This window comes from Tyto alba, unplaced genomic scaffold (assembly GCF_018691265.1).
Source record: "Tyto alba isolate M040663 unplaced genomic scaffold, T.alba_DEE_v4.0 Super-Scaffold_13, whole genome shotgun sequence".
In the NCBI taxonomy this organism is placed as follows: Eukaryota; Metazoa; Chordata; class Aves; order Strigiformes; family Tytonidae; genus Tyto; species Tyto alba.
The window spans coordinates 118,869-143,767 of NW_024881275.1; the positions used below are offsets into that span (position 1 = coordinate 118,869).

The 24,899-nt window shown below is 46.5% G+C and overlaps 1 protein-coding gene across 5 annotated transcripts in view; it reads left to right on the plus strand.

Moving 5' to 3' along the window:
- FRMPD1 (FERM and PDZ domain containing 1) overlaps positions 1-24,899 on the plus strand; it is a 44,183-nt gene that overhangs the window by 13,347 nt on the left and 5,937 nt on the right. For 2 of the 5 annotated variants that reach the window (XM_033008246.2, XM_033008254.2), the window contains exons 2-17: positions 221-320; positions 1,223-1,384; positions 2,711-2,815; positions 3,613-3,770; positions 6,742-6,844; positions 7,172-7,217; positions 9,692-9,799; positions 13,943-14,038; positions 17,094-17,219; positions 18,377-18,496; positions 18,802-18,938; positions 20,159-20,285; positions 20,683-20,778; positions 22,016-22,198; positions 22,676-22,820; positions 23,529-24,341. In XM_033008246.2, the coding sequence (XP_032864137.2) occupies positions 2,715-2,815; positions 3,613-3,770; positions 6,742-6,844; positions 7,172-7,217; positions 9,692-9,799; positions 13,943-14,038; positions 17,094-17,219; positions 18,377-18,496; positions 18,802-18,938; positions 20,159-20,285; positions 20,683-20,778; positions 22,016-22,198; positions 22,676-22,820; positions 23,529-24,341 (2,359 nt within the window). In that variant the 5' untranslated portion in view covers positions 221-320; positions 1,223-1,384; positions 2,711-2,714. The remainder of the gene's footprint in view (positions 1-220; positions 321-1,222; positions 1,385-2,710; positions 2,816-3,612; positions 3,771-6,741; positions 6,845-7,171; positions 7,218-9,691; positions 9,800-13,942; positions 14,039-17,093; positions 17,220-18,376; positions 18,497-18,801; positions 18,939-20,158; positions 20,286-20,682; positions 20,779-22,015; positions 22,199-22,675; positions 22,821-23,528; positions 24,342-24,899) is intronic. The other 3 variants (XM_042787943.1, XM_033008271.2, XM_033008279.2) reach the window with 3 other exon arrangements.

Sequence of the window (24,899 nt, forward strand, 5' to 3'; positions counted from 1 at the left end):
GCCCTGGGGACACCATGAGAAAGAAGGCTACTACGTTATGTTTTGCACTATCATAGGGAAATATATGCTAAAACTGCTGCTTCTAAAATGCCTATTGTCTGACTCAAGCATTCTGGTTTACTGAAAGGACAATGTGGGATTTTTTTCCCTTTTAGTATTCCATCTGTGTTTTTTTCAGCATTTATGTTTGTTCTTCAGACTTTTCCTCCTTGTCCTGCAGGTTGAGTCTTTCTTCAGGAATTCTGTTTTGTGAAGCACAGCAGAAGCATAGGAAGGAAAGGCTGTCCTTTCTGCAAAGAAGTGAAAGATACTGGGCAAAGGTAGAAACTGCAGCAGCACACGAACATAATGAGAAACCACCAGAGGACAGTTGATATCAGTGCATCAGTAGCTGAAGCAGGTGACTTCTGGGCATCCAGTGAGCCTCTTGGGAGGAAGGACCAGCTGCAAGCAGGACTTTCCCTGTGGCTCAAAGGGGAATATTAGAGCATTTGAAGGGATGTAGGAAAGCCAAAGCACTTTATGCTACTGAGAAGAGAGATTAAGTCAGTCAGATGGTTGCAGTCACACTGTTGCATGAGTGTTAAGGTATCTAAGGAGCTGACTGTCAGAAACAGTGAAATACAGAAGCTGAAAGGGAACATAGACGATGACTGCTCAGGCCTTGGTTTGACATGTCCTACGTGTGTCTCAGGCTGCAGAACTGCTGTTTCTACTTGTTCTGTGGTTGTTTCCCAGTCATCATCTGGAAAGGGAGTAGATTTCTCATCCTACAAGCTCTAGTTTCCTTCAAAAACCACTGCTTGATTGCAAGGGTACATGGTTTTGGTTCAGAGATGCTGCTCAGAGGCAGATATAGGAGCAGATATAGTTTTGAATTGTGTTGCATAAGAAAGAGCAGCCAAGAGAATCCTCAGTGAAAAAACTCCAGAAGGGTAGAATTTTATGGCCCTCTTTTCTGTCCATTGCTGCACAAGCTTGTAGTGAAATGGACCAGAATGAATTCCTAGGAGGGAAAGAGATACCAACAAGTGTTGGTCCTGTCCTCTCACCCTTGTTAGAAAAGATGAGTTAGAGGGAGTGTTCTAAGTTGAGAGGGTGCTGAGGGGAAGAAGTCCGGTTTGTGACGAGACAAAATGTTTTGTGCCTCACTTCTGTCAGCTTCCAACCATTTCTTATATTTTGTTATTTTGAAGTTAACTTACTAATATTTCTGCTACAGCAGAGCTCCTGATATGGACCAGCAGCCCACTGTCCTGTGCACTGCCCCAGCATAAAAGACAATGTCCCTGATGTGCAGAACTTACTGTCTGAGCAGAAGACACGAGGGAGGAGCTCAGGACATACAAATCTTGCAAGCTGACCAGAAGACACAGTGTGAAAGGTGGATATAATAATTCTGTTTCCTTGCTGAAATACAATTGAAATGCAAAGAGTTTATGTTCTTTATGACTTCTTATAGATGCAGACATATTTTCTGTTTCATTTTGTGTTTGGTTCAGTTGCAGCCCACAATTCATTCTTTCTAGTGTTTGAATGAGTAATGAAAACCATATGTGACTACAGGATTTCTGTGTCTTGGAACGCACAATGTTAAAGTGGCAAATTGTCTGGTTTGATAGAGGAATTGTGGACTGGCAGGTTCAGTTTGGGGTCTGGAAGCTGACCTACCCTTTGCATCTTCAAAAAAAAAAAAGGAATGTTTTTAGGTTCAATTAAAGTCACAATGAACTAACCAAATCTGAGCCAAACCCTTCTAATGCCTCAGTTCATCAGTTCAGTAGGACTAAAAAGATCCTGTCAATGTCAGAGGGTACACACACAAGGAGCAGGTTGGGTGAGTGACCATTTTCATATTTTTGAACTAGATCTTGTAAATGGACGATCCTGGATAAGTCACTGTACTGATTTCTGGAACCACATATGTTCACAGAGCTCCAGGACTAATAGCCATTAGTACACTGGACCAGTTTTATCAGAAACAAATTTGAGCTTATGAACTTGGTTTAGAGACTGTTTCTGCTAATGCAAACAGCGTTGTGCAGGAACTTGCACTGGCCACTCAGTTTCTTGCTTCGTTACTGCTCTTTGTATAATTACTGTGACTGTATTAATCTGAGAGGAAATCTGTCGCACTGAGGGAATACACCAGCTCTTTGTCTCCTCAAGTCATCCAGGAGTTGGCCATAAACCTTACTGTCATGCCCTGAAGTGTTTGGCCCTCTGAGGCTGAAGGCTGTGTACTTTTCCCTGAGATGATGTTCAGTGGAAGAAGTGTGTCTAGTTTGAATCAGTGTACAGGTGGATGTTAACAAATATATCATTCAGAGATTCCAGACTAAAATAGAGAAGGGCTTTCCTATGAATTGGCATGGCAGTTTTCTCTTGTTGAGAAAACAGATCACTGGATCCAGAAACCATGAAAAGGGAATGCAGAGGTTACTGTGTCATTCTCTGCCATGAGTGGCAAATGCACTATGACCACCAACACGGACTAACCAGAAGCACAAGGCAAGGGAGGCTGGATGGGCAGGAAGAATCAGTGTTACAGATGTTAACATCCTCTGTTAAAGCATGTGGTCTTCCCAAGGTGCCAGTGAATCTCTTTATTACAAGAGTTGTGAACTGGTGTTAGTAACTCTGAACCGTGTCTAGAAGATTCCCTCAGTCTTTCATCATTCAGTTTTCCTGTGATTTCTGTCACTCTCAGGTAAATGGAAGATTTGGAGGCTAACTTAATCCAGACACGCAAAGCATGTAAAATAGAGCAGATGGTAGCAAAATGGCTTCATCGTTCTCGAGATGGTGCATCCAGGTAAACATGTTTTCTGTGAAAGGAATGTCTGTTGATCACATTTTATCAGAGACAGCACAAGCTTGTTTCCAACAGGCAGGGGCAGTCACAGGTTGCAGATCTTACTGTTCTGGTTGTTGGAAAATATGCATAGAGTAGTTGCTAGGAAAAAATCCAGTGTTTTTAAGCATCCCCCACTTTGTCTCCAGGAATGGATGTTCCTGCTTTCACCCATTATGGTTTTGAGCCACATCTGCAGAAATACAATACTGCTCAATGCAAAAAGTGCATTTCTTGAAGATGGGGTTGTACTTCTTTTTGTGTCTTGCCATTGGCCCATGTTTTTAGGGCAAGGCTGAGTTGCATGTACAAGGGATCTTGGCCCACAGCTGCTTTACTTTCTTAAGGTCTGTGAATCAAAATTAAGCTGGACTGGATCCTGGCAGAAGCAGGGAACTGTAAATTCTCTCACTGCCTTGCTGGGTAAAGGTGTTGCTGTGGTCTGTGGAGGTCAGGGCTTGCTGTGGGGCAAACCTGGAGTTCTCCTTCCGTGTGACCACTGGGCTGGTGTGGCTGAAAGGGTTGTGGTTACAACCAGCTGGTGCCCCTGGTCTGATGTCTTCAGCTTTCTGTGGAGCCTGGAGGGATCACCACTGGCCTGCAGAGTGCTCAGCCACCTGTGGGTACCCAGAGAGGCGCTGGCCGCTCTGTGTACTGGTGCAGTCTACTGAAAGTGAGGGTGTATGTATGTGTGTGAATCTATACCCCTTCGATAAAGTATCTTCTGACTGTATCTTAATCACCATCTTGTCTCACAGGGGCAGAGTGTCTGTGACAGACAGTACCAGTGATGGCAGTGGCCAGCCTGCCAGCCGTGTCAAACTTACTGTCACGGTATACAAAGACTTGGTCCTCCACCACTATGGCTTTGAGATTTGTCCAGACCTTCCTCTTAGGATTGCATCTGTCACTGCAGGTAAGTGCTGTTTCCTTCTCCCTGCAGTTACAGGTGTGAGAAGCCTGAACTGTCCCAGATGGCCTTAGCGATAAACTCCTGCCAGGTATTTATGAGTTTCTCAGGCACCTCTGGTTGGCATGTGATCCTTGAATACTGAGGACAAGAGCCTATGTGCCTGTGGTGTGCAGAGCACTTGAACATCTACCTGGTTGTGGTGGCACGAAAGAAATTTAAGCCAATAACAGGTTCACTGCTAATCCTTTGCTTTCACAGCTGTCCTTTAGGGATGCAAAGAGCTGCTTCAAAGCAAAGTTCTTTCTGGTGTTTTATCTGAAATGCGAAGGAAAAATTTCATCTAACCTTAGAGTTCTTATCCTGCATTGGCCCTGGGGATCTGTTGTTGAAAATGCTTTCTAGGCTTATAGCCCTGTAATGTGAAGAGGATCACTGCTAGTTACAAGGCAGCCCTTGTAACAGATCAACTCTTCCTGTTATAAAACAGAGGGATATAACTACTTTTAAGGTGATACCGTGGTTTGAGCTCAGAGTGCAACTGTGCACCACACAGCTGCTCACTCCTCCCTTCCCCCCCCCCCCCCCCCCCCCAGCGCTAAGAAGGAGAAAATAAGGAATGGCTTGGGATTCAAGATAGGTCAGGGAAGGATAATAATTGTCACGGGCAAAAGGCTGACTCATTAGGGGTAGAAAAAAAGAACATAAATTTACTACAGATACTAACAACACCACTTAACAGACAGAGTAGGACAATAAGAAGCATTGCCACATCTTAAGAACACTTCCCCCCCACCCCTCCCTTCTTCCCAGGCTCAGCTTTGCTCCTGGTATGTCTACCTCCTCCCCTCAGCAGTGCAGGAGCAGGAATGGGGAGTGCAGTCAGTGCTGCCGCTTCTTCTATCTTCGATGGGGGAGAACTGGAACTTCTTCCCCCTGTTCCATCATGGTTCCCCTCTCACAGGAGAGAGTCCTCCACAACTTTTCTCCAATTTGAGTCCCTCCCACAGGCTGCAGCCCTTCCCTAGCTGCTCCAGTGTGAGACACCCCAGCATGCTGCAGTCCTCCCAGCGCTGAACTACAACAGTGGGGGCTGCTTCTTCCCACAGAATCCTGGCTGTCTTCAGGCACAGACACCTTAATTTTTCGTGTGGCGCCCCTCACGGGCCATATATCAGAGTCTGCTCCACAGTAGACCTTCATGACTGGCAGTGGGTGCTGCCCTGCTATCTCACCAGAGGATACAGGGAGATCTCTGCTCTGGCAAACGTCCTCCCCACTTTCTGTTTCTCCACTGGCCTTGGTGTTCACACAGCTATTGCAACTTCTCCGCACAATTCCAACGCCTCCTCCCAGGTTCCTTCTTAAATACATTATTGCAGAGGTGCAGCTGATGCGCTTGGCCTTGGTGCAGAGGTGGGGATGACTTGGAGCTGTGGGAGCTTCAAGAAGCTTCTCACAGGGGGCCACCGCTGTAGCCCCCTCCCCTGCTACCAAAACCCCCACCATTCACTCAAACTGAGGACAGGTGGCTTGGAGATTTTGAGTCAGAAACTGTGAATCCATTTTTTTAATGGGTATACAAAAATGCTTGCTCTTTACCTGTTGGTGTGAGTGTGACAGCCAGAGAAAGACTATGCCTGAATGGGACAGGAAGGTGTTGTGGGGAGGGTGGCTGGAGGGCTGGCCAGAGCAATGCCTCTGGCTGCCCATGTGGGCTCTGGCATCCCCCATCTGCCTGGGGGAACAGCCTGTCCAAGTGCTTGCGGGATGTTTAGCATAAAAGCACTACAGTATGCTCTTTGTCCTTTCACAGTGCTTCTAAGTGAAATTTTCTTTTTATGCCCCTCCTGATGTGAAATGTGGCTAAATTAGCTGAGAGTTTGGGGGTCTAAGAAGCGAGGAAGGAGGTTTTCTGTTAGCGCTTTTCTTTTTTCCTGATCAGAAATAATCAACATTTTGTTAAAACTAAGGCACAAAGAAACCTGTCCTTTTAAGTCTTGACCTTTGCTGTGGGACCCCATGGCTAAAAGCCCTGTGTTTAATTCCAAATTATTGTCTTTGTGTTTTGCCTTTCATTTATGCCACTTGGCGCAGGGGTTTCCCTGAGGGAGTGGTGACAGGTGCTAGGTAGGTTTGTGGACAGAGCTGTCTGGCAGAGAAATTCAGTAGTGTGCCTCAGTGGTGGAGCTGGGGGCTGCATGCGTGTTCCTCCATCTCAGACCAGAGGTCCACCTGCTCCTGAGCCCCTTGGATCCTGTGGCTGCTACTCTCCAAGAAAATAAAGCTCAAAAACCATCTTTCTTCCTTGTCGTGGGTCCTCCCAGCAGACTGTGGCTGCGAAGGAGACCTCCTTTGTGCTCTCCCGGGTTAGAGAGGGGAGTCGCCATGCTGGGAATCCACCCCACATCTCCCCGGGGACTGCTGCAGCACCTTGGTCTGAACAGGGGCATGCTGAGAGCACTGAGCCCCAGCCTGTGTGCTGTGCGTGGTCAGCTGCAGGGTGTAACCCCCGGGTCAGGCCAGGGTGCGGACCCTGCAGAGAGAGACCGCAGTGCTTGGGCAGCTGCCCAGGCCTCACGGATGGGGAAAGGGCAAGGCAGGGCTGCTACCTGCCGGTCCTGCTGTGGTTTCCTGAGTGCCTGCGAGTCCTCCTGCTGCATCCTGGACAGGTCGTGCCTGAGGACTGTGTGGTGGGCTGTGGCAAGTGAAGAAGACGTGTGCAAGAGTGATTTTCTGTGGTGCTGGGGCAACTTGTGGGGCCAGAAGACAGCCTGGGTGAGGTGTCATGGACACACGGGCAGCAATACAACAGCTGGCATCAGGGCCCGGTGTCCTTTGGCCCCTTTTTATTTTGCCATACAGAGGCAGTTGCTGAGGCAAGTGGGTTCTGGGTGGGAAGAGCAGCGAGTGTCCCCAGTGGGAGGAGGTCTGCCAAGGTGGTGCTGTAGTGACTAACTGTGCTGGTCGCCCGCAGGGAGCACTGCTGATGGGAAGCTGCAGCCAGGTGACCAGCTCCTCCTGATCAACTCCACAGCGGTGGATGACATGTCTGTCGAACGAGCAGCTGACATCATCAGGTGTGGTCCCGCATGGCCCATGGGGACAAGGTAGCAGAGGGCTGAGAGGCGATGTGTGGGGACCAGGTCTCACCACGGGTTGCAGAGGCCTGCCCCATGGGAACAAGTCGGGCATGGGGCCAAAGGGCGCAGCAGCCCAGGAGAGCGGGGTTCCCCTGCTTCCCTCTGACATCTCAGTATGTGGTGGGCTGTGCCCTGCCTGGTCGAGAGCCTTCCCTCTTAGTGGGGTGGAGGGGCCAAAGGCCTCACCAGCACCATCTGCCACGACACTGGGAAGGAAGGCACAGGCAGCTGCTGACCCTGGCTGACTGCATGTCTCTGTTACAGGGAGGCCGGCGACGAGCTCCTCCTAACCGTCCTGCGCTGCACGTCGGTAAATGGCCTTTCTTCAGCACTCTCAGCATTCCCAACAGCACTTCCCCAAAGGGCTGTGGCCGGCAGTGTGGCTCGCAGGGAAGGTGGGGCAGTTGGGCTGGCACACAGGACGCAAGGGCCCGACCGAAGCCATGAGGGAGCTGCAGGGGTCCTCTGCTTTCACACATGCCCTTTCAGGAGGTTTTGGGGAGAGTCAGCAATAATTCCTCACAGCTCCCCTGGGTGCAGGACCAGGGTGGCTTGCAGGGCCTGTCATGTGGAGAGCGGTTTGAGCCCGTGATCCCTGAAGCTGGAGGCTTCATCAGGAGCCATGAGGGCCCAGCGGACTCCACAATGACTGGAATGCAGGCAGGTCTTCTGAGCAAGCTGTGGCTAGGTCACAAAGAGCAGCCTGCAATGCTCCCTACTTGCTGGGGTTGACTGGGCCGTGGGGACCCCCTGAACGTGAAAGGCAAGTGCTGTGGCTGCAGGCTCAGCATCTGCCCTAGGTGCTCCTTGGAAGCTCTTGTGGTTTTCCTTTCCAAGTGCTGGAAAAATTTATCCCTTTTTCTCCAGGTTCCATCTGGTTAAGGGCTGGGACCTGGGTGTGGATCATACTTTGGGAATAGAAGCGAGGTTTTAGTATGAAACTTTGGTGCTGATTGCCCGTTCTTGTAGCATAAAATTCCCCAGAAGGCATGTACTGCTGACATGCCGTGTTTATGCATGTGGATTTCAATGTGTGTAAAAGCTGAGCTGCAAAGCAAGGACAAAATTGGGTTTGTGTGCTTTTTGGCTTCTTGTGATGTATGAAAGTGGCCTGAGGGGGATTTTCCCCCCACACTGGAAAGCATTTTGGCAGTGTTTTTTGTTTATTTGGAGGTTTTCTTTATTTTTATTTATTCTGATTATAAACAAGAATGGCGGTTCCTTCAGAAGAGTTACTGGAACTCTCAGGCTTAAGATTACAAGGTTTCTTGACCATTCAGTAAAAGTACATTAAAGCGAAAATTGCTTAAATATATTTTTCCTGCTCAAAGTTCCCCAGGTGTTGACATTCAGTGGATGTGCACAAAGCCGAAGTAACAAGAAAAACTTTAAGTAAACCCACTGAACAGTGGCTGCCCTCTTTTTTTAATCTGATCTCCCTTGCCTAGTACATTGATTCTCAGTCTTGCCAGTGCTTGATCTGACCCTGGAGATCAAGGAAAGAGTGAGAGTTAGTTATGCAAGACTGGAATGCCTACCACAAAGGGGAAAATGCAATGGCTTTTCAGAGAGAAAAGGATTCGTAAAACCCTTCACGGGATTTGGAACACCCTTCACAGGCCTTCATGCATTGTTGAGAAGCAAATGGGGCACAAACCCATTTTTGTTTTTTCCTTTGCAGGTCACTTTAAGGATACCTCCAAATACAGCCAAGGCTGATCTTGGGTTTGGGGTTGGCTCTTGCCCCACTCTGAAGGCAGCTGTGCTTAGAGCTGAGAGGTAACGCCTCCCATCGATGGATACCAGACCCTCTTCTGGGGCTGCTCTGGCCACACTGGAAGGGATGTGGGAGGCCTTGGCCCTCCTAAGGGCAGCTGCAGGGCACGATGCTCCATACAGCCCAGCAGGCTCTGGAGGGCCTTGCTGGTTGGGCATAGAGACTCCTGCCTGTCTCCCTTCCTCTGTCCTTGCCAAATGGCCTTGGGATAAGATGGGACTGTGGCAGGTTGGGAGGCATCTCTGCCTCTGGCAAGCGTGTAGGAGTTTCTCTATCTTGAAGTTGTCTAGGAGGATACTAAAGGACACTGCCTCTGTTTTTCTCAGGGAACATGCTTTACAAGAGCAGGACGTTTGGGCAGAAGAACTCAGTGGTTCCTAGGCTTAGCTGGTGTCTTGTGAACTTGGTAGTCCCTTGTCATGGGAAAAGCATGGTTATGTGACAACAGTGCGATGAAGTAAAGTTGGCTTTTCTCAAACATTTGCAATATGAGAGTATGCTCTAGAAACGACAGCTTAGCTGGGAAGTGCTGCATACATGACTATTCTTGATACACTGACAGGAGATTTTGTCTATCTCGGGACACTCTGCATGTGTTGATTTCTGGTACTATGTAGCCCCACTGCAAGTCAGCTGTTGGTAGATTAACAGTTGTTCTACAGAATTCTGGCTTCATTGCAGGAGTTGGGGAGATGTTTAAACTCAGTAACTGCTTAACATGCAGTGAAATTAGGAGTGTGTACAGCATGTGTTGTACATGTGTCCACTTGCTGGACAGATGGGTTTGGGTTCAGAAGGCATCAACCACCTAGATAAGTTGAGAAGGCCTGTAGCAAGCCTGGAGGCTGAGAGGCTCCTAGCAGCGCCTGTTCCTGTAAGTGTGAGGCAGTGTGGTATGAGCAGCTTCAACCTGGGCTGTGGTCACACCCCTGCTTGTACTGTGGACCTCTGCCTCGTATGTAACTGCAACGAACTGAGCTGCCAACCAAGTGCTGTTATTTTTCCAGGGTGGGCCTAAGTCATCATTTCTCACTGCAGAGAAGAGGGCAAGGCTAAAAACAAACCCTGTGAAAGTACGGTTCGCCGAGGAAGTGCTGGTGAATGGACACACACAGGTCAGTGGGGCATGGCTGCAGCCAGTCACCGTGGGCACTGCGTGCTGGGAAGAAATGGGTCTGTCCTGTGGACAGATGCTGGGCTGAGTCAGTGTGGCCAGGAGCTTCAGAGTGGCTGCACCCTTGCTGTGCTAGTCTGCCCTGGTTATGCTTCCAAGTATCTGGCCCCAACTTGTTTCCTAGGCTCACTGGTGATTGGGGGGAAGTGCTGGCATCTCCAGAGGGTTTTATTGTTGATTTGCTTACTTAGACTAATGGAAAATACCTGCATGTACCGCTTTTGTCCTTTTAGCATCTGGTAAACTTTACACCAGCATTACACAGCTGTGGGAGGTAGCTGTCAACTCTTGAGGTGCTAATGTCTCCATAGTTAGCCTAGACTGAAGTTGAGGCATGAGAAATCCTAACCCTAAAGATGGGAGCTGAATCCTACTGTCCAGGCCAAGCTTATCTGCTGCCAGAGTAGCTGGGATATCTCTTCCTGGCCTTCAGCAGTGTTCCAGTAGCATTGCATTCAGAGAGTTTGGTACTAATGACTTTGCTTTTCTGTTAAATTTGACATGTGTTCTCTAGCTGATATGGTTACAGTTTTGTTGTGTTGCATATCCTTGCAGAGGGTTTCCGTAGAGCATTCACATGAGAGCCTCCATAACAGACCATCAGTGAGATAAGCCAATCTGTTCTTACATGAAACAAGATCACAGCTCATTGGAGGAATGTTGCAAATTTATCACAGGGTTTCTAACACTAATAACAATGAGCTGGGTAGATATGGGTCTGACTGCAGCAGAAGAGCAAACATTGAGAACACTTATAGCTTCTTCAAAGTGCAAGAAGCTCTTAAATATTTCCTTTTTCTTTCTGTGTGACTTGCTAAGCTCAGTGTGGTTGGGAGTGGACTGAGGTCATTTGGGAGTCTTTAACTCTGTTGAGTTTTCCTTTTTCCCTTTGGAACGAAAATTTACAGTGGTCAAAATCCCTCACTCCTGTCCCCTAGTCATTAGTGCTGTTCAATTGTTCAGGTCTGACCAAATTTTTATTCTTTGCACTTTGCAGTGATGATGAACCAGACACTAGGCCCTTTTCCTCTCTCCTAGGCTGTCTCTTGTTTCCCATCTTTGGCGGCAGAGAGCTCTCCTGACCCAGTTCAGGCAGAGCCTTCTCTGTGGCAGGTGTTCCCTCTTCTCACCTGCACCAGGGCAGAGGTGCAGCCAGAGATGCTATGGATGTCACCACATTATTAGACAGACACAGTGTGAGTGCCTTGGCACCTGTACCTGACTCCAGGCATGTCACGACTTCTCCTTCTCTGGCCTGCTCTCCAGAGCAGGATAGGGTCAGGTGTGACTCCCAACATGTTTTCCAGTAAGTCTCTCTAGACTCTGGGATCCTTTCCTTCCTACCAAATTGTTGCTGTATGTGCTGGAGCCACTGCAAGACTTGTCTCTGCTCTACCAAGGATGATGTTCATATCCCTCAGATCTTAATGACAGGTCGGTCTGGGATCTTGCCTGAGCATTACAGCAGCTGGGACACCCTTTCTGACATAGAAGCCAGGTAGTGGATCTCTCATGTGGTTAGATGTCAAACACAGGCCACAGAGCTCACAAGGCAGGGAGTAGGGAACAGGATGGATGTGCTAGGAAGTGGTCCCAGGCAGAGATCACTGAGAGACCTTGGGCAAGGCTGGTCATGACATAAAGCCAAACCTGAAAATGAGAGCAGTCTCTGTTTTTTTTACTGGCTAGAGGTTCGCACTAGTATCTGCTTGGGAGCTTCCATGGAGCTGTTTCAGCCAGAGGCTCGGCACTGGTGTTGCAGCATGTGGACGTCTCGTATCTGTGCCATTCACTTACTGATTGCAAGGCAGGTCTTAAGAGGTCTAGAGAAGTCACTTCCAGAGGGGACACTGTACTCCATGCTTCCTACAAAGCCTCTATCAATATTCTAGTAAGTTAATCATACCTTTACAAGTGCAGAGGAGGGACACAATCAATATATAGTTTGACATCCATTTAATGAGAACATAAAGGTAAGAGAAATTAATTTGGGTGTTGAGGTCCCGCTGGTGTTAGCTTCTCTTTTCACCAATTGAATATGAACCCTGTTTTGAACAATAAAACATTAGCACAAAGGAGGAGTAAATAAATTTGTTGCATATTTACGACTTCTTTCTGGGAAAGCACTATTTACTATAGACAACAGCTACTCTGCTTGAGCATTTTAGAACTCTCCTTTCAGTGGGCTGATGTATTAAGACAGACAAAATGGATGTTCTGGCTCTGAAAAACTGCAAAGCCTCCTGTTTCAGTAAATATACTACTCTTGTCATCTTAATGGAGCATTGCTAAATGATCTTTGTGGCAACTGGAAGGGACCCAGAGTCTGTCTTTTGCAGCTGAAACCTGAAACTCCAGTTTTTGAGCATAAATTGTTAATAAGCCTCAATGCTATCCGGCCTCCATTTTCTGTTGCAAACTTATTATGCATTTCCATATAACTGAATGATATGCAAGAGATGGGTCCCTCAGGATCCTCAGGTCAGCATCAGTTGGTGTATTATTAGAAGCTGTGGGCCTAGCTTTAACATGGAGTAAATCAACCTTGCACCAGATAAAACAGGAGGGGTACAGCTGCTTAAGCTGTAGCAGAAGCTTTCAGAATTAATTCATAGAGCCTGTACAAAAAGAGAGAAATCCCAACTGGGTGTTCTGGCCAGCTAATGGGATCTGACCAGGAGAGTGGTGATACTTAATTTGAATATGACTTTCTATCTAGATTTCAAGTTCTGATATGTGCTGGCTTTACAAGGCCCCATTCATATGATAACCTGTGGCTGCAGGAGCTACCAGAGAAAATGTGCAGTTGATGCAAACCAGCATCACTTTTCTGAAATTGATCAAGGACCCAAAGCTTGTCAAAGATGTGATGTGTTTGTGCTACTTAACATGAAGGAGTTATAGCTTGGGCTCAGGAGTAGTGTCAGTGTTCACTCTTTCTTCTCAGTGATGACTGTAGGCAGCTTGAACCCCACAAAACAGGGAGAGGAGGAGCTAGAAACAAGATTCATAAGTGTTTTATGTTTGTTCTGGTTGTATTTCCAGGGTATATGGGCTCTCTACAAAGAGGGACCAAGGTTATGAGATTTATAAGGTGTTGCACATCAAATGAAACATAGGGGAGACCATCGTAGAAATGCCATTCTCAACCTTGAGACTGTCATGACAAGTAGGTAAACTCTTTTAAGATTGGAGGAATGTGCTGGTCCAAGAACATAAGAAAGATAGGCTGAATGGGAAGTTCAGGGGTGGAGAAGTAAACCTCAGCACTGAACAACAAGAGTAAGGCTGAAAACAATAAGGAAGGTGCAAATGAGCTCTACTAAAGGAGTAAGGTGGAAGGCCAAAAGGTGCTGCTCTAGACAGCCCCAGATGGAGAAAGGCCAAGTTCCCAGATCCTTCTCAGAGCACTCAATGGAGGTGCTTTTGCTATAGGAGTCATTGCATTATCTAATGCATTTGAGACCTATCTCAAGAAACTCTGGTGACATCATCTCCTGTTTGGGAAGCCCCAGAGTAGCAAATCTTAGGGGAATGCTCAATAAAGGTACCACTGACTTCTTTAGTTGGTTTCAGGTTTAGCTGACTTCTACAACCTTCCAGTGGTGTGCAAGATCTATTCATGGTAGCATGGAGGGCTTGGTAGCTCTTGAGTGAAGTCATGGGTGCTGCCAGTGGGAAAGTGTCAGTGTGGGGATTAGTGCTGCCTGGTGCCCAGAAATGGGAAGATGTCTTTTCCGGCAGACATCGCTGCCTTTCTGGTAATGAGCGGGGAGAATGGCTCTCAGCTTTCAGTATCTGCAGATCTTCCTATGCCATGTGGGAACAGAACAGTGGACATATCTGGGGCCAAGTACAGCTATTGCGCTGGCTGGAGTTCTATGGTAAAGGCATTTGTTATGCTCTCTTTCTCTTGTTCCATGCCAGAAGCATAATCAGGAAATAAAGCTCGGTGCCACAGAAGAGGACTGCAAAAGCAGAGAAAGATTTTCATTTATACCAGGATGTGCTGTGTCAGGCAGAGCAACCTGGTGCCCAGAGGCTTTAATGTCCAAGGATTAGTGCTATTGCTTTTGTTCTGCAGGGGAATTCTCTTCTTTGTATGCCCAACGTTCTCAAGGTATACTTGGAAAATGGACAGACGAAGGCTTTCAGGTTTGAGAGAAGCACTACTGTAAAGGTAATGATGCTTGGTTCTCTGTTGCTACCACCCGAATTCAATTTGGTAGCAAAAGTGCATGAAACATCTTGGTTGTATTGGCCAGCTAGTGGGAAATGGATTGCTGGCTGATGCTGAGCATGCTGGATTTTTCCATGCCCTTCCTACAGAGAAGGCGTTGCTTTGATTCACCTCTGTTTTCTCAGCACCTGAGTTTCGCAGAACTTAAAGCAACTAGGCTATGAGACTACTAGAGCTTTGCGAAGTGTGGTTGAAGTTGGACAAGAGAACAGGTTGCTGGGGCACTGGCAGATCGACAGCTGTGCACACAAATGTTCTTTCCTTGGAAACCACATGACACAATACAGGGGTTGTTTAATATAGCAGTGACAATGTCATCTCTGAGAGGGAGAACAAGTCTCCTGGCTTGGGCCCTGGACAGGGGAGTCTGGGTTTGAATACATGTAACCTCAGTGAGTGCAGTTGTGCCTGTTGTTACTTAAAGTGCCTGTCCCTGTTCCAGCCTCATTTCTGCACTAGTGAAGAAGTTTCCCTGAGGCGACATGATAACTGATTAACCCCTTGAGATGGAAAAAACAGCACCACCTCCCTTGGATCACTTTTGCTTGTACACATTATAGACAAGTTACCATCATTCTTTTCAAGCTACAAGGTGCTGCTCTCCAGAGCCGCTAATCTATCATTTTCTGTAAGTGTTGTGTTTAGATGTAGTCTTACAAACTTGAAGGTTTCTAGCCCGATCTTTAGAGTTGCTCAGTGTTTTTGTTGGAGTTAAGAAGATTTGCCTGTGCAGGGTGACTGGAGGCCATAATATCTCTAAAGGATATATGATGTCCTACAGCAGTACTGTTACTGTGGAAAAGATGCATGATGGAGAGACATTCTGGAGTTGTAAGGCTGAAAGAATATTAAGGGGAAAAGCAAAGATATTTTATTTATAATGCACTGAAAACTTTCCTGAAAAAGAAAGTTTATTGTCTAGTTCATCCTAACTTCACAAAACTGTTATGGTCTCTCATGCAAGTAAGTCTCTACAAGTCTTGTGACTTGCAGGGCAGAGAAGAAGAAAATAATGAAATAAAGCAAGGAGGTAGTAAGGAAAGGGGAGATGAATTGCAAAGAGAGATTTGAATGCCCACCTGCAAGGGACTAATTTCTAAAAGATGGATTAGCTCTTTATGTTTGACTGGAGTTCCTCACCTCTGACCTAGAACAAATTTTTCCCTACTAGGCTTGAGTGCAACTCTCACCAGTGTCCTCACAGAAACACTCAGATGAGGAAGGTGCTTCATTAATTAGTTGTTTTCAAAAATTCCTCTGCTGTTTGAGAGATCCTTGCTTAAAACTGAGATGAGTCAAACATCTATGTTTACCTGAAGAAGCTCGAGTGAGTCAAAGGAGTTCTCTTTCAATTTGTATTCAGTCAAGCCTTATGTAGTGTTTTCTGTTTGCCAAAAACAAACCTAGTTATTTCCATGACAGTATTCCAATAGAATTCTCTATACAACTGAAACACCAGTTTCAGTCAAATTTAGTAAGATTTTTACAGTTATGCTCTGAAATTCTTGTTTGTTGGTGGGGAGAAGTGTTTTTCACCAGTTCTTTGTAGTTTCTTCAAAAGGTGACATGGAGTTCTAGAAAGCTAGAGTGGTTAACAGCAGACATTTGGATCAAGAATGGCAGAAAGTGTTCAACACCACCAAACTGAAAACTGTAAGGCCAAAACTTTCAGCATGAAGCAGGCCAGAATGTTACTTGAAAAGTGGATTTGTGCCCAGCGTGCAACAAGCCAATCTTAACACGCTCAGGAGAGATGCTGTATTTATTCAGGCCTGGCTGCTCAGTGGACTTTTCCACAAATCAAACACACCTAACATCAGGTTTTGATGCTTCTTCTATACACAAAAATCAGAAGTTAGTACTTTTCCAAACACACCTGCTAGATACTGGTTGGTTAGTGATTAACATACAATTATAAGTAGAACCTTACATAATGCTTCTACTACTACACATGCTCAAGGGTGGGGGCCTTTTTGACCTGTGGGTGTGGTTTTTAGTATTATAATGAAGGTAGTTCACTTTCAGGACACTCAAAAGTTAGTTTCATTGCTAGATTACTTAATCTAATAGTTGCTTTGCCTGATTGTCAAATAACTCATTCTCAACTATTCTCTTTATGGTTCAGGATGTTCTGCATATTGTCTAAGGTTTGGACATCAAAGGCTATCCTTTATGAATTTCTTATTGCTAATCAAGGTCAGCTTGTTCAAGATTCACTCAACTAAGTTTCAAAACTTTGTAGTTGTCCCATATGTGCAGTAACTATAGCTACTAGCACAATTAACCATGGCTACTAGCAAATGTGAAGTATACTGTATCAAGGACATGCAACTCTAGGAAATGGATTTGATGCCTATTATGCCTTGATGCTTGCATTTTACTGCACTCTTACCACAGCAAGCTGCAGTTCCCCTACCTTGTCCTCCTGATCTACTGAAATATGTTGTCCTCCCTTTATCTGTGCTTCCCCTGCAGTTCCCTTGCCTCTCTTTCCTTACCAGTTGGCTGACAGCAGTGGGCATGGGTGGCTCTGGCCACCATCCTGCCATCTGCCTGGCCGGCATATTCTTTTGCTGCTCAAACATCCAGCTGGAATAGCACAGCAACTAACTGCCAAGCTTGTGCTTGGTGTCCCTAAGAGGTTGCTGTCTCACATACTTCTACTTCTGATGAACTTGAAGACTTTCTCTAACCTTGAGACCTCTGTGGTTTGTCTAGGTCAGTGCACTCAGAGGCTGTCAGTGAAGAGGGAAAGGTGGTACATCATATAGGCACTAGGTTCCCGTGAAAGGGCACTAAAAATTTTGCTCTGTGTTGCAGCACCAGGCATGTTCTTGGCTGCAGAGAATTTTGTGTCTGGCCACTGCCCTTTCAATGCTGTCCCACATGGCTGCCAGCAGCAGGCTAGAATCATCCACATTCATGCGGTGTGCTAGCAGTGCTCAGCAACGGTGTCTAAATTCTGTTTGACCACCTCTGTGCCTTCCCTTCCCAGGACATTGTTCTCACACTGAAGGAGAAGCTCTCCATCCGGAGCATTGCGCACTTTGCCCTCGCTCTGGAGGAGCAGTACAATGTGGCAAAGATCCACCTGCTGCATGAGGAGGAGCTCATCGAGCAGGTGAGCAGAGTCCCTCGCATGCCCACACAGCCATGCTGGCGCAGGGGGGCACCAGCACCAATGAATTGTGACCAGTGAGGTGCAGAGACAGCTCAGCTTTGCAGGTGGCACAAGAGGGAGTGAGCTTGCCCCCATCTCCACAGGGGCTGTCCTCTTCTCCCTGCCTGTTTCATGTGTTACCATTGCATTAACCAGAGCCCCTAGAGAAATTATGCTTTTAGAAGTGTCTCGCTGTTTACAGAGCCCACAGAGCAATACCCATGGGCTGGTATTGCTTGGACCATGTAGAGCAATTGAGGATGAGCATGCTTTGTGCCGCCTGTCAGATAGGCCAATCTACAGAGGACTATTTGAGACAGTCTTAAAATAGCTGCGTACCCAGCTATTTACAGTTACCTAGGTAGTCAGAGAGTTAACCCAGCCAGGTGCCACTTTGATTAAATTCTAAATCAAAAGTTTGTGTCCTGCAAACATGAGGTTAGCTCTGTTAGTATTCTGTTGCTCTGCTATCAATTCTGGGCTAATCGGATTTGTCAGAATGTGCTTCCTTGGGAGGTTCATCTCCATGCTGTTGACTTCATTGGTTGGTGATCCACTGTGGTGCAGAAAGATTTCTAACACTGTCCAACCACTGAGCACATGTGCCTGAGAATTTCTGCTTTGTTTCAGTTAGTGAGCCTATATGGGATCTGCCCAGAAGAAAATATTCTAGTGTTTAACCCAGGCACCTTAACCATTGTACTGACATTATAATGATGATCCAGGTGTCTGTTTAGGGCTGCTATATCTTATGACTGAGCTTAACTGCAGAGAAGCTTGCTCCTTCATGTGTTGTTATCATATGGCCTTGAAGCCTCTGTCCTGATTATACTGCAAGTATATGAGATCAATGGATATTCAGTGAAGTTTTGCTGTCAAAGGACTTCCAAACTACCACTGAGAGAAGCAAAAACCAGAAGAAGAAATGAAGATAAAATTACAAAATACTAGCAATGTCTCTTTGTATATCCTAAGGACAATGGCTAATCTGCAGTCATCCCACTTGCCAGTAGCTTTAATGATTTCTGTGAGTTCATACAAGCCAGAGGCTTACTATACATTTATGAAGGGAGGGACTACAGCAGTAGTTGTGGCATGATGCTGTTTGTCTGTTGCAGGTGGTCCAAAAAAGAGAATCTCAAGACTATCGGTGCCTCTTCAGAGTTTGCTTTGTCCCAAAGGATCCCTTAGACCTCCTGCAGGAAGACCCAATTGCCTTCGAATATCTCTACCTGCAGGTGAAATCAAGACATTCCATGCTACAGGATTTCTTTTTACCCAATTCTCATTTCTGCTTTAAACCAAGCATGCTTCAGGCCAGTTCAGTTACATGAATGTGAAATTCAGAGCACTTAAGAACAAAGCATTTGGATTCAATTTGCCTTAAATTCTTAAATCAACCTACATGCTTGGCTTTTTAACAGAATGAGATTGAAATGAGCTGGGTTGCTCCCTTTATTTGATGCACAGTAGTCATATCAGAGGTCTTATCCTGACTTCCTGAGCTCCCATCATCATGTTGATTCAGCTCTGTTTGTTCCAGAGCTGCAGCGATGTGCTTCAGGAAAGATTTGCTGTGGAAATGAAATGCAGTGTGGCGTTACGTCTGGCTGCTCTGCACATACAGGAGAGGATCTGTGCTTGTGCTCAGCCACAGAAAGTATCCTTGAAATACATCGAGTAAGTTCCCACATTTCTGTGTAATGTTGTGACAGCCTGGCAAAAGAAGGAGCCAACTCAAAGTGGCATCAGCTCTGTATTTGCCCAGTGTTTATCTCTGGATGAAAGACTGTCTCTGACCCAAGGAGACTGCAGTCTCTTAGTTGTGCTGGTCATTTTAGGGCAAGGTGGCTTCACGAGCCTTCCTGTCTTTGCGCTGCTGAGTTGCTTAAATAATATGGAGAGTCTAACATCTGGGCATGTCCCTAAGCAGAGGGAGGTTCTGATCTGTAGCTAGAGCAGCGACGTGAAATTGCAAATCTCTCGCATAGTTATGGTTACCCAGTCTGCTCCTGCCAGTATACTAAGATTTGCATTCAGTAGTTGAGAGGGTACAAATTCACATAGCCAGTACTTTATGTCTCTTCATCCAACAGAACTATATCAGAACTAACTAATTTTAGTCGAAGTGTTGGGTCCTGTGAAGTAGTGGGATCTAAGAAAAAATACCAAAAAATGCTTTCACAAGCAGCAGGTGTGCTGTGCTGCATGTCAGTGGTGTTAGACCACAGTCGCCCAAAAGAACAGCCTTGCTTTGAGAACTTGTGATGAACCAGTGATTAAATAACAGACATTTGTGTGGTAACTGCACCACTGAACCTCCGCCAGCCCATTCAAGCACCACTGATTCCTTGCATACAGACAGACATGCCGAACCATGTGCAGTTAGTGGAGAGTGAGAAGTGACTACAGCCAACTGCAGCATTCTTAGTTTCTGGATATTTAATGCTTGGGCTTAATAAGCTTTTCAGCAGGACAGATGGCCCACATTTTTGGGTCTAGGAAACTGGACATGTTAAAATGTAATCTTGTAACCAAAGTAAATTGAATGTAAAGACAGAATCTTCATCCTCTGGGTGGCAAGGACAGATTGGGACCATTATGCTGACTAAGATTGTAGATTATCTCCTGTATAACCATGTAAAAACAGGCATTGTGCATGAAAGTGTGTGTTCCTCCAGCCCCATCTCCTGACTCAGCAGAAGTGAATTTGAGTGAGGCACTCACATTGCATGAGCTGTCCGGACATGTTACAGCACCCTGAGGCTTGGTGCATCCTGGACTGGCATGGTGCCTTTGCCCTTCTCTGCCTCTGGCCAACTGCCCTTCTGCACATTCCTGTGTTGCTTGGGGACAGCGCTGCTAGGACCCACTTTTCTGCCTTCCTGTCTGTCTGACAGGAGGGACTGGGGAATTGAAAACTTCATCTCACCAACGTTGCTTCGAAACATGAGAGGGAAGGATATCAAGAAAGCTGTCAGCTACCACATGAAGCGGAACCAGGTGCTACTGGACCCTCGGCAGAAGGTAGTGTGCATCTCCTGAGTTCAAGGTGCTTCCCAGGATGGTGGCAACATCTCTCAGGGCCAAAGCGGCAGTGTCTTTCTTCTCTGGGTCTTCTCTCTGTGGGACCACTTGGGGCTTTTCTCCTATCTTTTCCTCTTGTAACTTTCTCTGCTCCACACACACGCAGGTTTCCCTGCATAGTGTGTTCTGTTGCAGTTTGCTTGTGGGGTTGCCAAATGGCAAATGTGGTACTGTGGGATGGTCCTGTACGGATCTGTTGCCTATTCAGACTAAGGTAGATGTGTTAGTCAAATACTAAGCCCTGTATGAAAAGAACATCATCTGGCCTACAGGCTACCTGGCAAACTTTATCAAGTGTCATGTTTCTAAACAGTATTTCTTCTCTTGCAAAATGAAGCATATGCTCGCAGCAGTCCAAGTGCGCCTGATCTACCTGCAAATTCTGGGAGACCTGAAGATGTACAATGGAAGGATCTTTAATGCCACCCTGATGGTACGAGTGCTGTTTATTTATGTAATTGGGTTTTGGCACACTGTCCTACTGCCTTGCTTTGTGCATTTCTTTTGACAGTGTACTTGGACAATAACTGCAAAGATAGGGCACAAGAAGCAGTTTTAACCCTTTTTTCTTCACCAGTGGGTAAGATCGTGTCTTAACCAAAACAAACCCTATCTAAAGCAGAAACGTTTAAATATTTTTCTGAATTGATTGTTGATGTGAGACTAGCAACCTGTTACTGAGTCTCCTTCCCTGTCTTATCTTTGACGCTTGTCGAAAATGTACCAGTAGCTCTGGTGATGCTGTTCCAGACAGCTCCAGTCACACCACTTTTCCCTGTCCTGGGACATCATGATAAATATTGGTAAGGGACTCTTCTAGGGTAATTCAGCATAGTTCTACTGAAGTGAATAACATACCAACCTACACAACAATTATGCATATTTTTTCCAATTGAAAGTTATGACTTGCTCTTCAGACAAGCTCTGTCTATATTTTGTGTGTTGTAAAGTACTGAAGAGATCTGGGGAGGTTTCAAAAACCCTTGACAAGATATTAGCCATGCTTAAACCTTACTGTAAAAAAGAACACTGCTCCTTTCACAAGAGATTTCTTGGGGTTTTTTTCACCTGTTCCGACTTCAATCTGTACTGTGGACCACAAGCTGTTTCATACAGAGAGGTAAGCCATGTATGTAGGTCTGTACCAGAGGAGGACTTTACTGGTGGGTTGCAGTAATGCCTAGGCTTGCACCTGTGTGCAAATTGAAATATTTCTGCCAAATTATATGGACGTTGATTCACTTTTTTCAAGTGTCTGATCCTAACAGAAATTGTTGACATTTCTTCCAAAACCAAAAATGCCTTCCTGAAGTTTCTAGCTAGCTCCAGTAGATCTGGTGCAGCCTGCCAGGTGACACTTCTGATAGCAACCTGCTGCTGACCACCTCTTTGGATCTGCTAGATGGCTGGTGCATCTCTGGGGCCACCTACCCTGAGGGTACAGGGAAACTGGTGGTCCCCAAGCAAGAGAAGAGAACAGCCAGGAGCAGGTGACCTGACAGCCTGTAAGTAATGAGAGGCTCCCTCTGCAGCTGGTTACAGCCCAGTTGTACAGCGAGTTCGGTGTTAAGATACCACACAAGATTGGGTGACTTAGGAGTCCCTACCCAGCACAGATGAATGGGTTCCTGCTCAGATTTTAGCTACAGATTTAACCTCTCCCCCTACAGCTACAGGACAGAGAATCGTATGTTGCCTTGCTGGTGGGTGCCAAGTACGGGCTGAGCCAGATTATCAATAATAAGCTCAACATCATAACAAGTCTGGCAGAGTTTGCAAACATCAGCAGGGTGGAGCTTACAGAGGAGTCTGAAAAAGTGAGCATGGTGAAAATCTACCTGCAGGATCTGAAGGTAAGTGGTGCTTTCATGAATGGCCAATGTGTGGCTGTGTCAGGGCCAGAGACAAGTTGAGAGTCATTCACACCATCTGTTCTTTTCAAAATCTGACATGTAGTTGGTGGTGTTATCAGTACAAAAGGCTTAGAACAGACTCAGCAGGGGAAGCTTGAAGGAAAAATACAAACTATTTGAAGAAAATTGATTCTTCCTGTTGTCCTCCATCAGTGAGACATATCAAAGAAACAAAATGCAAGAAAAACTATTTCTCTTCTTTCTCTGTGCCTCATGCAAAAACAGTGCTCTGCAATAGTGGTGGTATGGGAGAGAGGGAGTGTCTTCTGAGCATGTAGCATGTTCCTGCAGATTGTGGTACAAGCAGTATTTGTCTATTCTAACATTTTTTTACTGTTTTCTTCTTCCATCCACCCCAACCTCCCCATCCCTGTCTGTCCAACCCACCCCCCCGCCGTTCCTCCCCCCCAAAAAAAGCTGCTGACTCTGCTGCTGGAATCAAATAGTGCAAAAGATCTTGTCTGCCTCATCACTGGCTATTACAGGCTGTTTGTGGATGCAAATGTCTCCATATTTACCTGGGGAGAGAAAAAACAACTGCACCGTGTCTCAGCTGAAGAAGGTTTAAAAAAAAACAGCCATTTTTTTGCGAAAGGATGGGGAAAAAGTGGGTGGATCCTCCAGCAGTAGAGGTGTTATTCCCTCCTGGGAATAGCATCATGCTAGAACAGTAGCCAAGGGGTGTACAGTTGCATCTTCAAATTATTAAGACTGTCAGCCTTAGTGCAGGCAGTGCCAGGTTTCCATCAAGCCCAGATATGTCAGGCTAGGGAAGGGCGGCAGTAATTGTTAGCTTTTTCCAGGAAGTGAAGTCTCAGTGCCTGCCATTGAAATGGAAAACCTGTCACTGAGCACTTGTGCTCTTTTACCAACCTCCTGGACAACTTCCTCTCTGCTGGCATCCCTTGGCCAGGAGACAGAATTTATTTGCCATGTTGTCCTGTCCTTTGTCAGGATAACTGCAGCCTCGTAGTGGTTGCAGACTGAAACTTTGGGCAATGAGTTATCTGGCTGCTGTTCTGCAGCTCCCTCTGGTACTGCTCTGCAGTAAAACCAGGCAAAGCAGGCAGGAGGGACCAAGCCTCCACTGACAGGTTACGGCCCTGCAGGTCAGATTGCATCTTCACTTTGTTTGCTGAGCAAGTGAGGGCAGCACTCTTCAGGCTTTAAGCCACTCCTGTGCAGACAAGTTCATAACCCTTTCCTGACTGCTCCTCCTTGCCACTGCAAAGGACAGGCTGATAACATTATTATTATTATTAAATCTCAGGGTATGAATCTCGAACCTGCAGTGACTCTGAAGACTCCTGGGAGCTGGATTCCTCCTCAGAGCATTGCTTGGACAATCCTGTAGCATACGGCAGTGCCCATCCTGTGTGCAACAAGGATAAGCTGGGAGAGCTCCACAGCCTGGAGGACAACACAAAGCCCCAACCTGGAGGGAGTGACCAGTGCGATGTGGGTGACAATGCAACAGACAGCACATCTGAGGCTTCTGATTCAGCCAACACTGAGAGCCGAGGCTTTAAGACAAGTGGCTCCAGTGACTCTATGGATGCACTAGAGGAAGATGAGTTGGAAGCTTGCTCTTCCTCCAGGCCAGAATTCTTCCACTTCTATATGCCAACAGTGCAGGAGATGAGCAGCTCAGACAAGAGCTTTTTCCCCATTCATGCTGCAGGAGGATCCAGCAGGGCAGAAACCAGAGACTACTTTTGCTTCTTGCAGGTACCACATGCAGAGAAGCCTGGGTATGAAGACAGACCCTCTGAGCAGAGAAAGGAGGACATTGGTGCGTCTGTGCTGGAGACCAAGCTGTCTGAGAGAAACACCATGGGATACTACAACCTGTGCTACAGCATATGCCCTTCAGGCAGTATGGAGAGGAGCAACATCAGTTGCAGCCCTCGAAGAAGTCCTTGGAAGGATGGGTCTGCCCAGGAAGAGGCACCATGTGGAGCAGAGCTGACAGCAGAGGCACGCGACCTCATTTTGGAGCCACCCCCAGGCTTTGGTGACACCAGCTCTGAGGAGGAATTCTATGATGCTGCAGACAGGCTCAGCCCTCCAGATGGCCTGGCAGGTAAACTCTCCCCCACATGCTGCAGGTTACCTTCCTTCCATCCCCTTGGCTGGTATGTTGCCTGTTTCCCATGTCAGTCTTCCTGAAGGGGTTATCTTTCAGATTTTCATGGTTTTCCCAAGATTTTTGGAGGCCCTTTCAACACCCATTCTTCATAAGCTACTCTTTAGCAGAAATACAGTGGATGTACACACAGGGGTCAGAGTGGCAACTTTGCGGGGAGATTTGTTGTCACATCCAGGGATTGGATCCCAGAAAGTGAGTTTTCAAATGAGTTTGGAGTTCTGGAAAGTTCCCAGGTTTCTGTAGGAATTCCAGAATACTGATGTGTGGCTCTGCCTGATCCTAAAGCCACTATGCTGAATGAGTTAAGTTCTGTGCATCATTCTGTGTAGGCTGAATCTTTGGTGATGAAAAGTGATGAGTCCCAGAAACAGAACACAGGAAAGGTGTGTGTCCTTGCACTGACAGGGAGCTCTATGGCACATATTCCCAGTGTCAGGCAGTACCTTCATTGTGTTCTTTTCCTTCAAGCTGGGGAGAGCTAAGAGCTGTAAA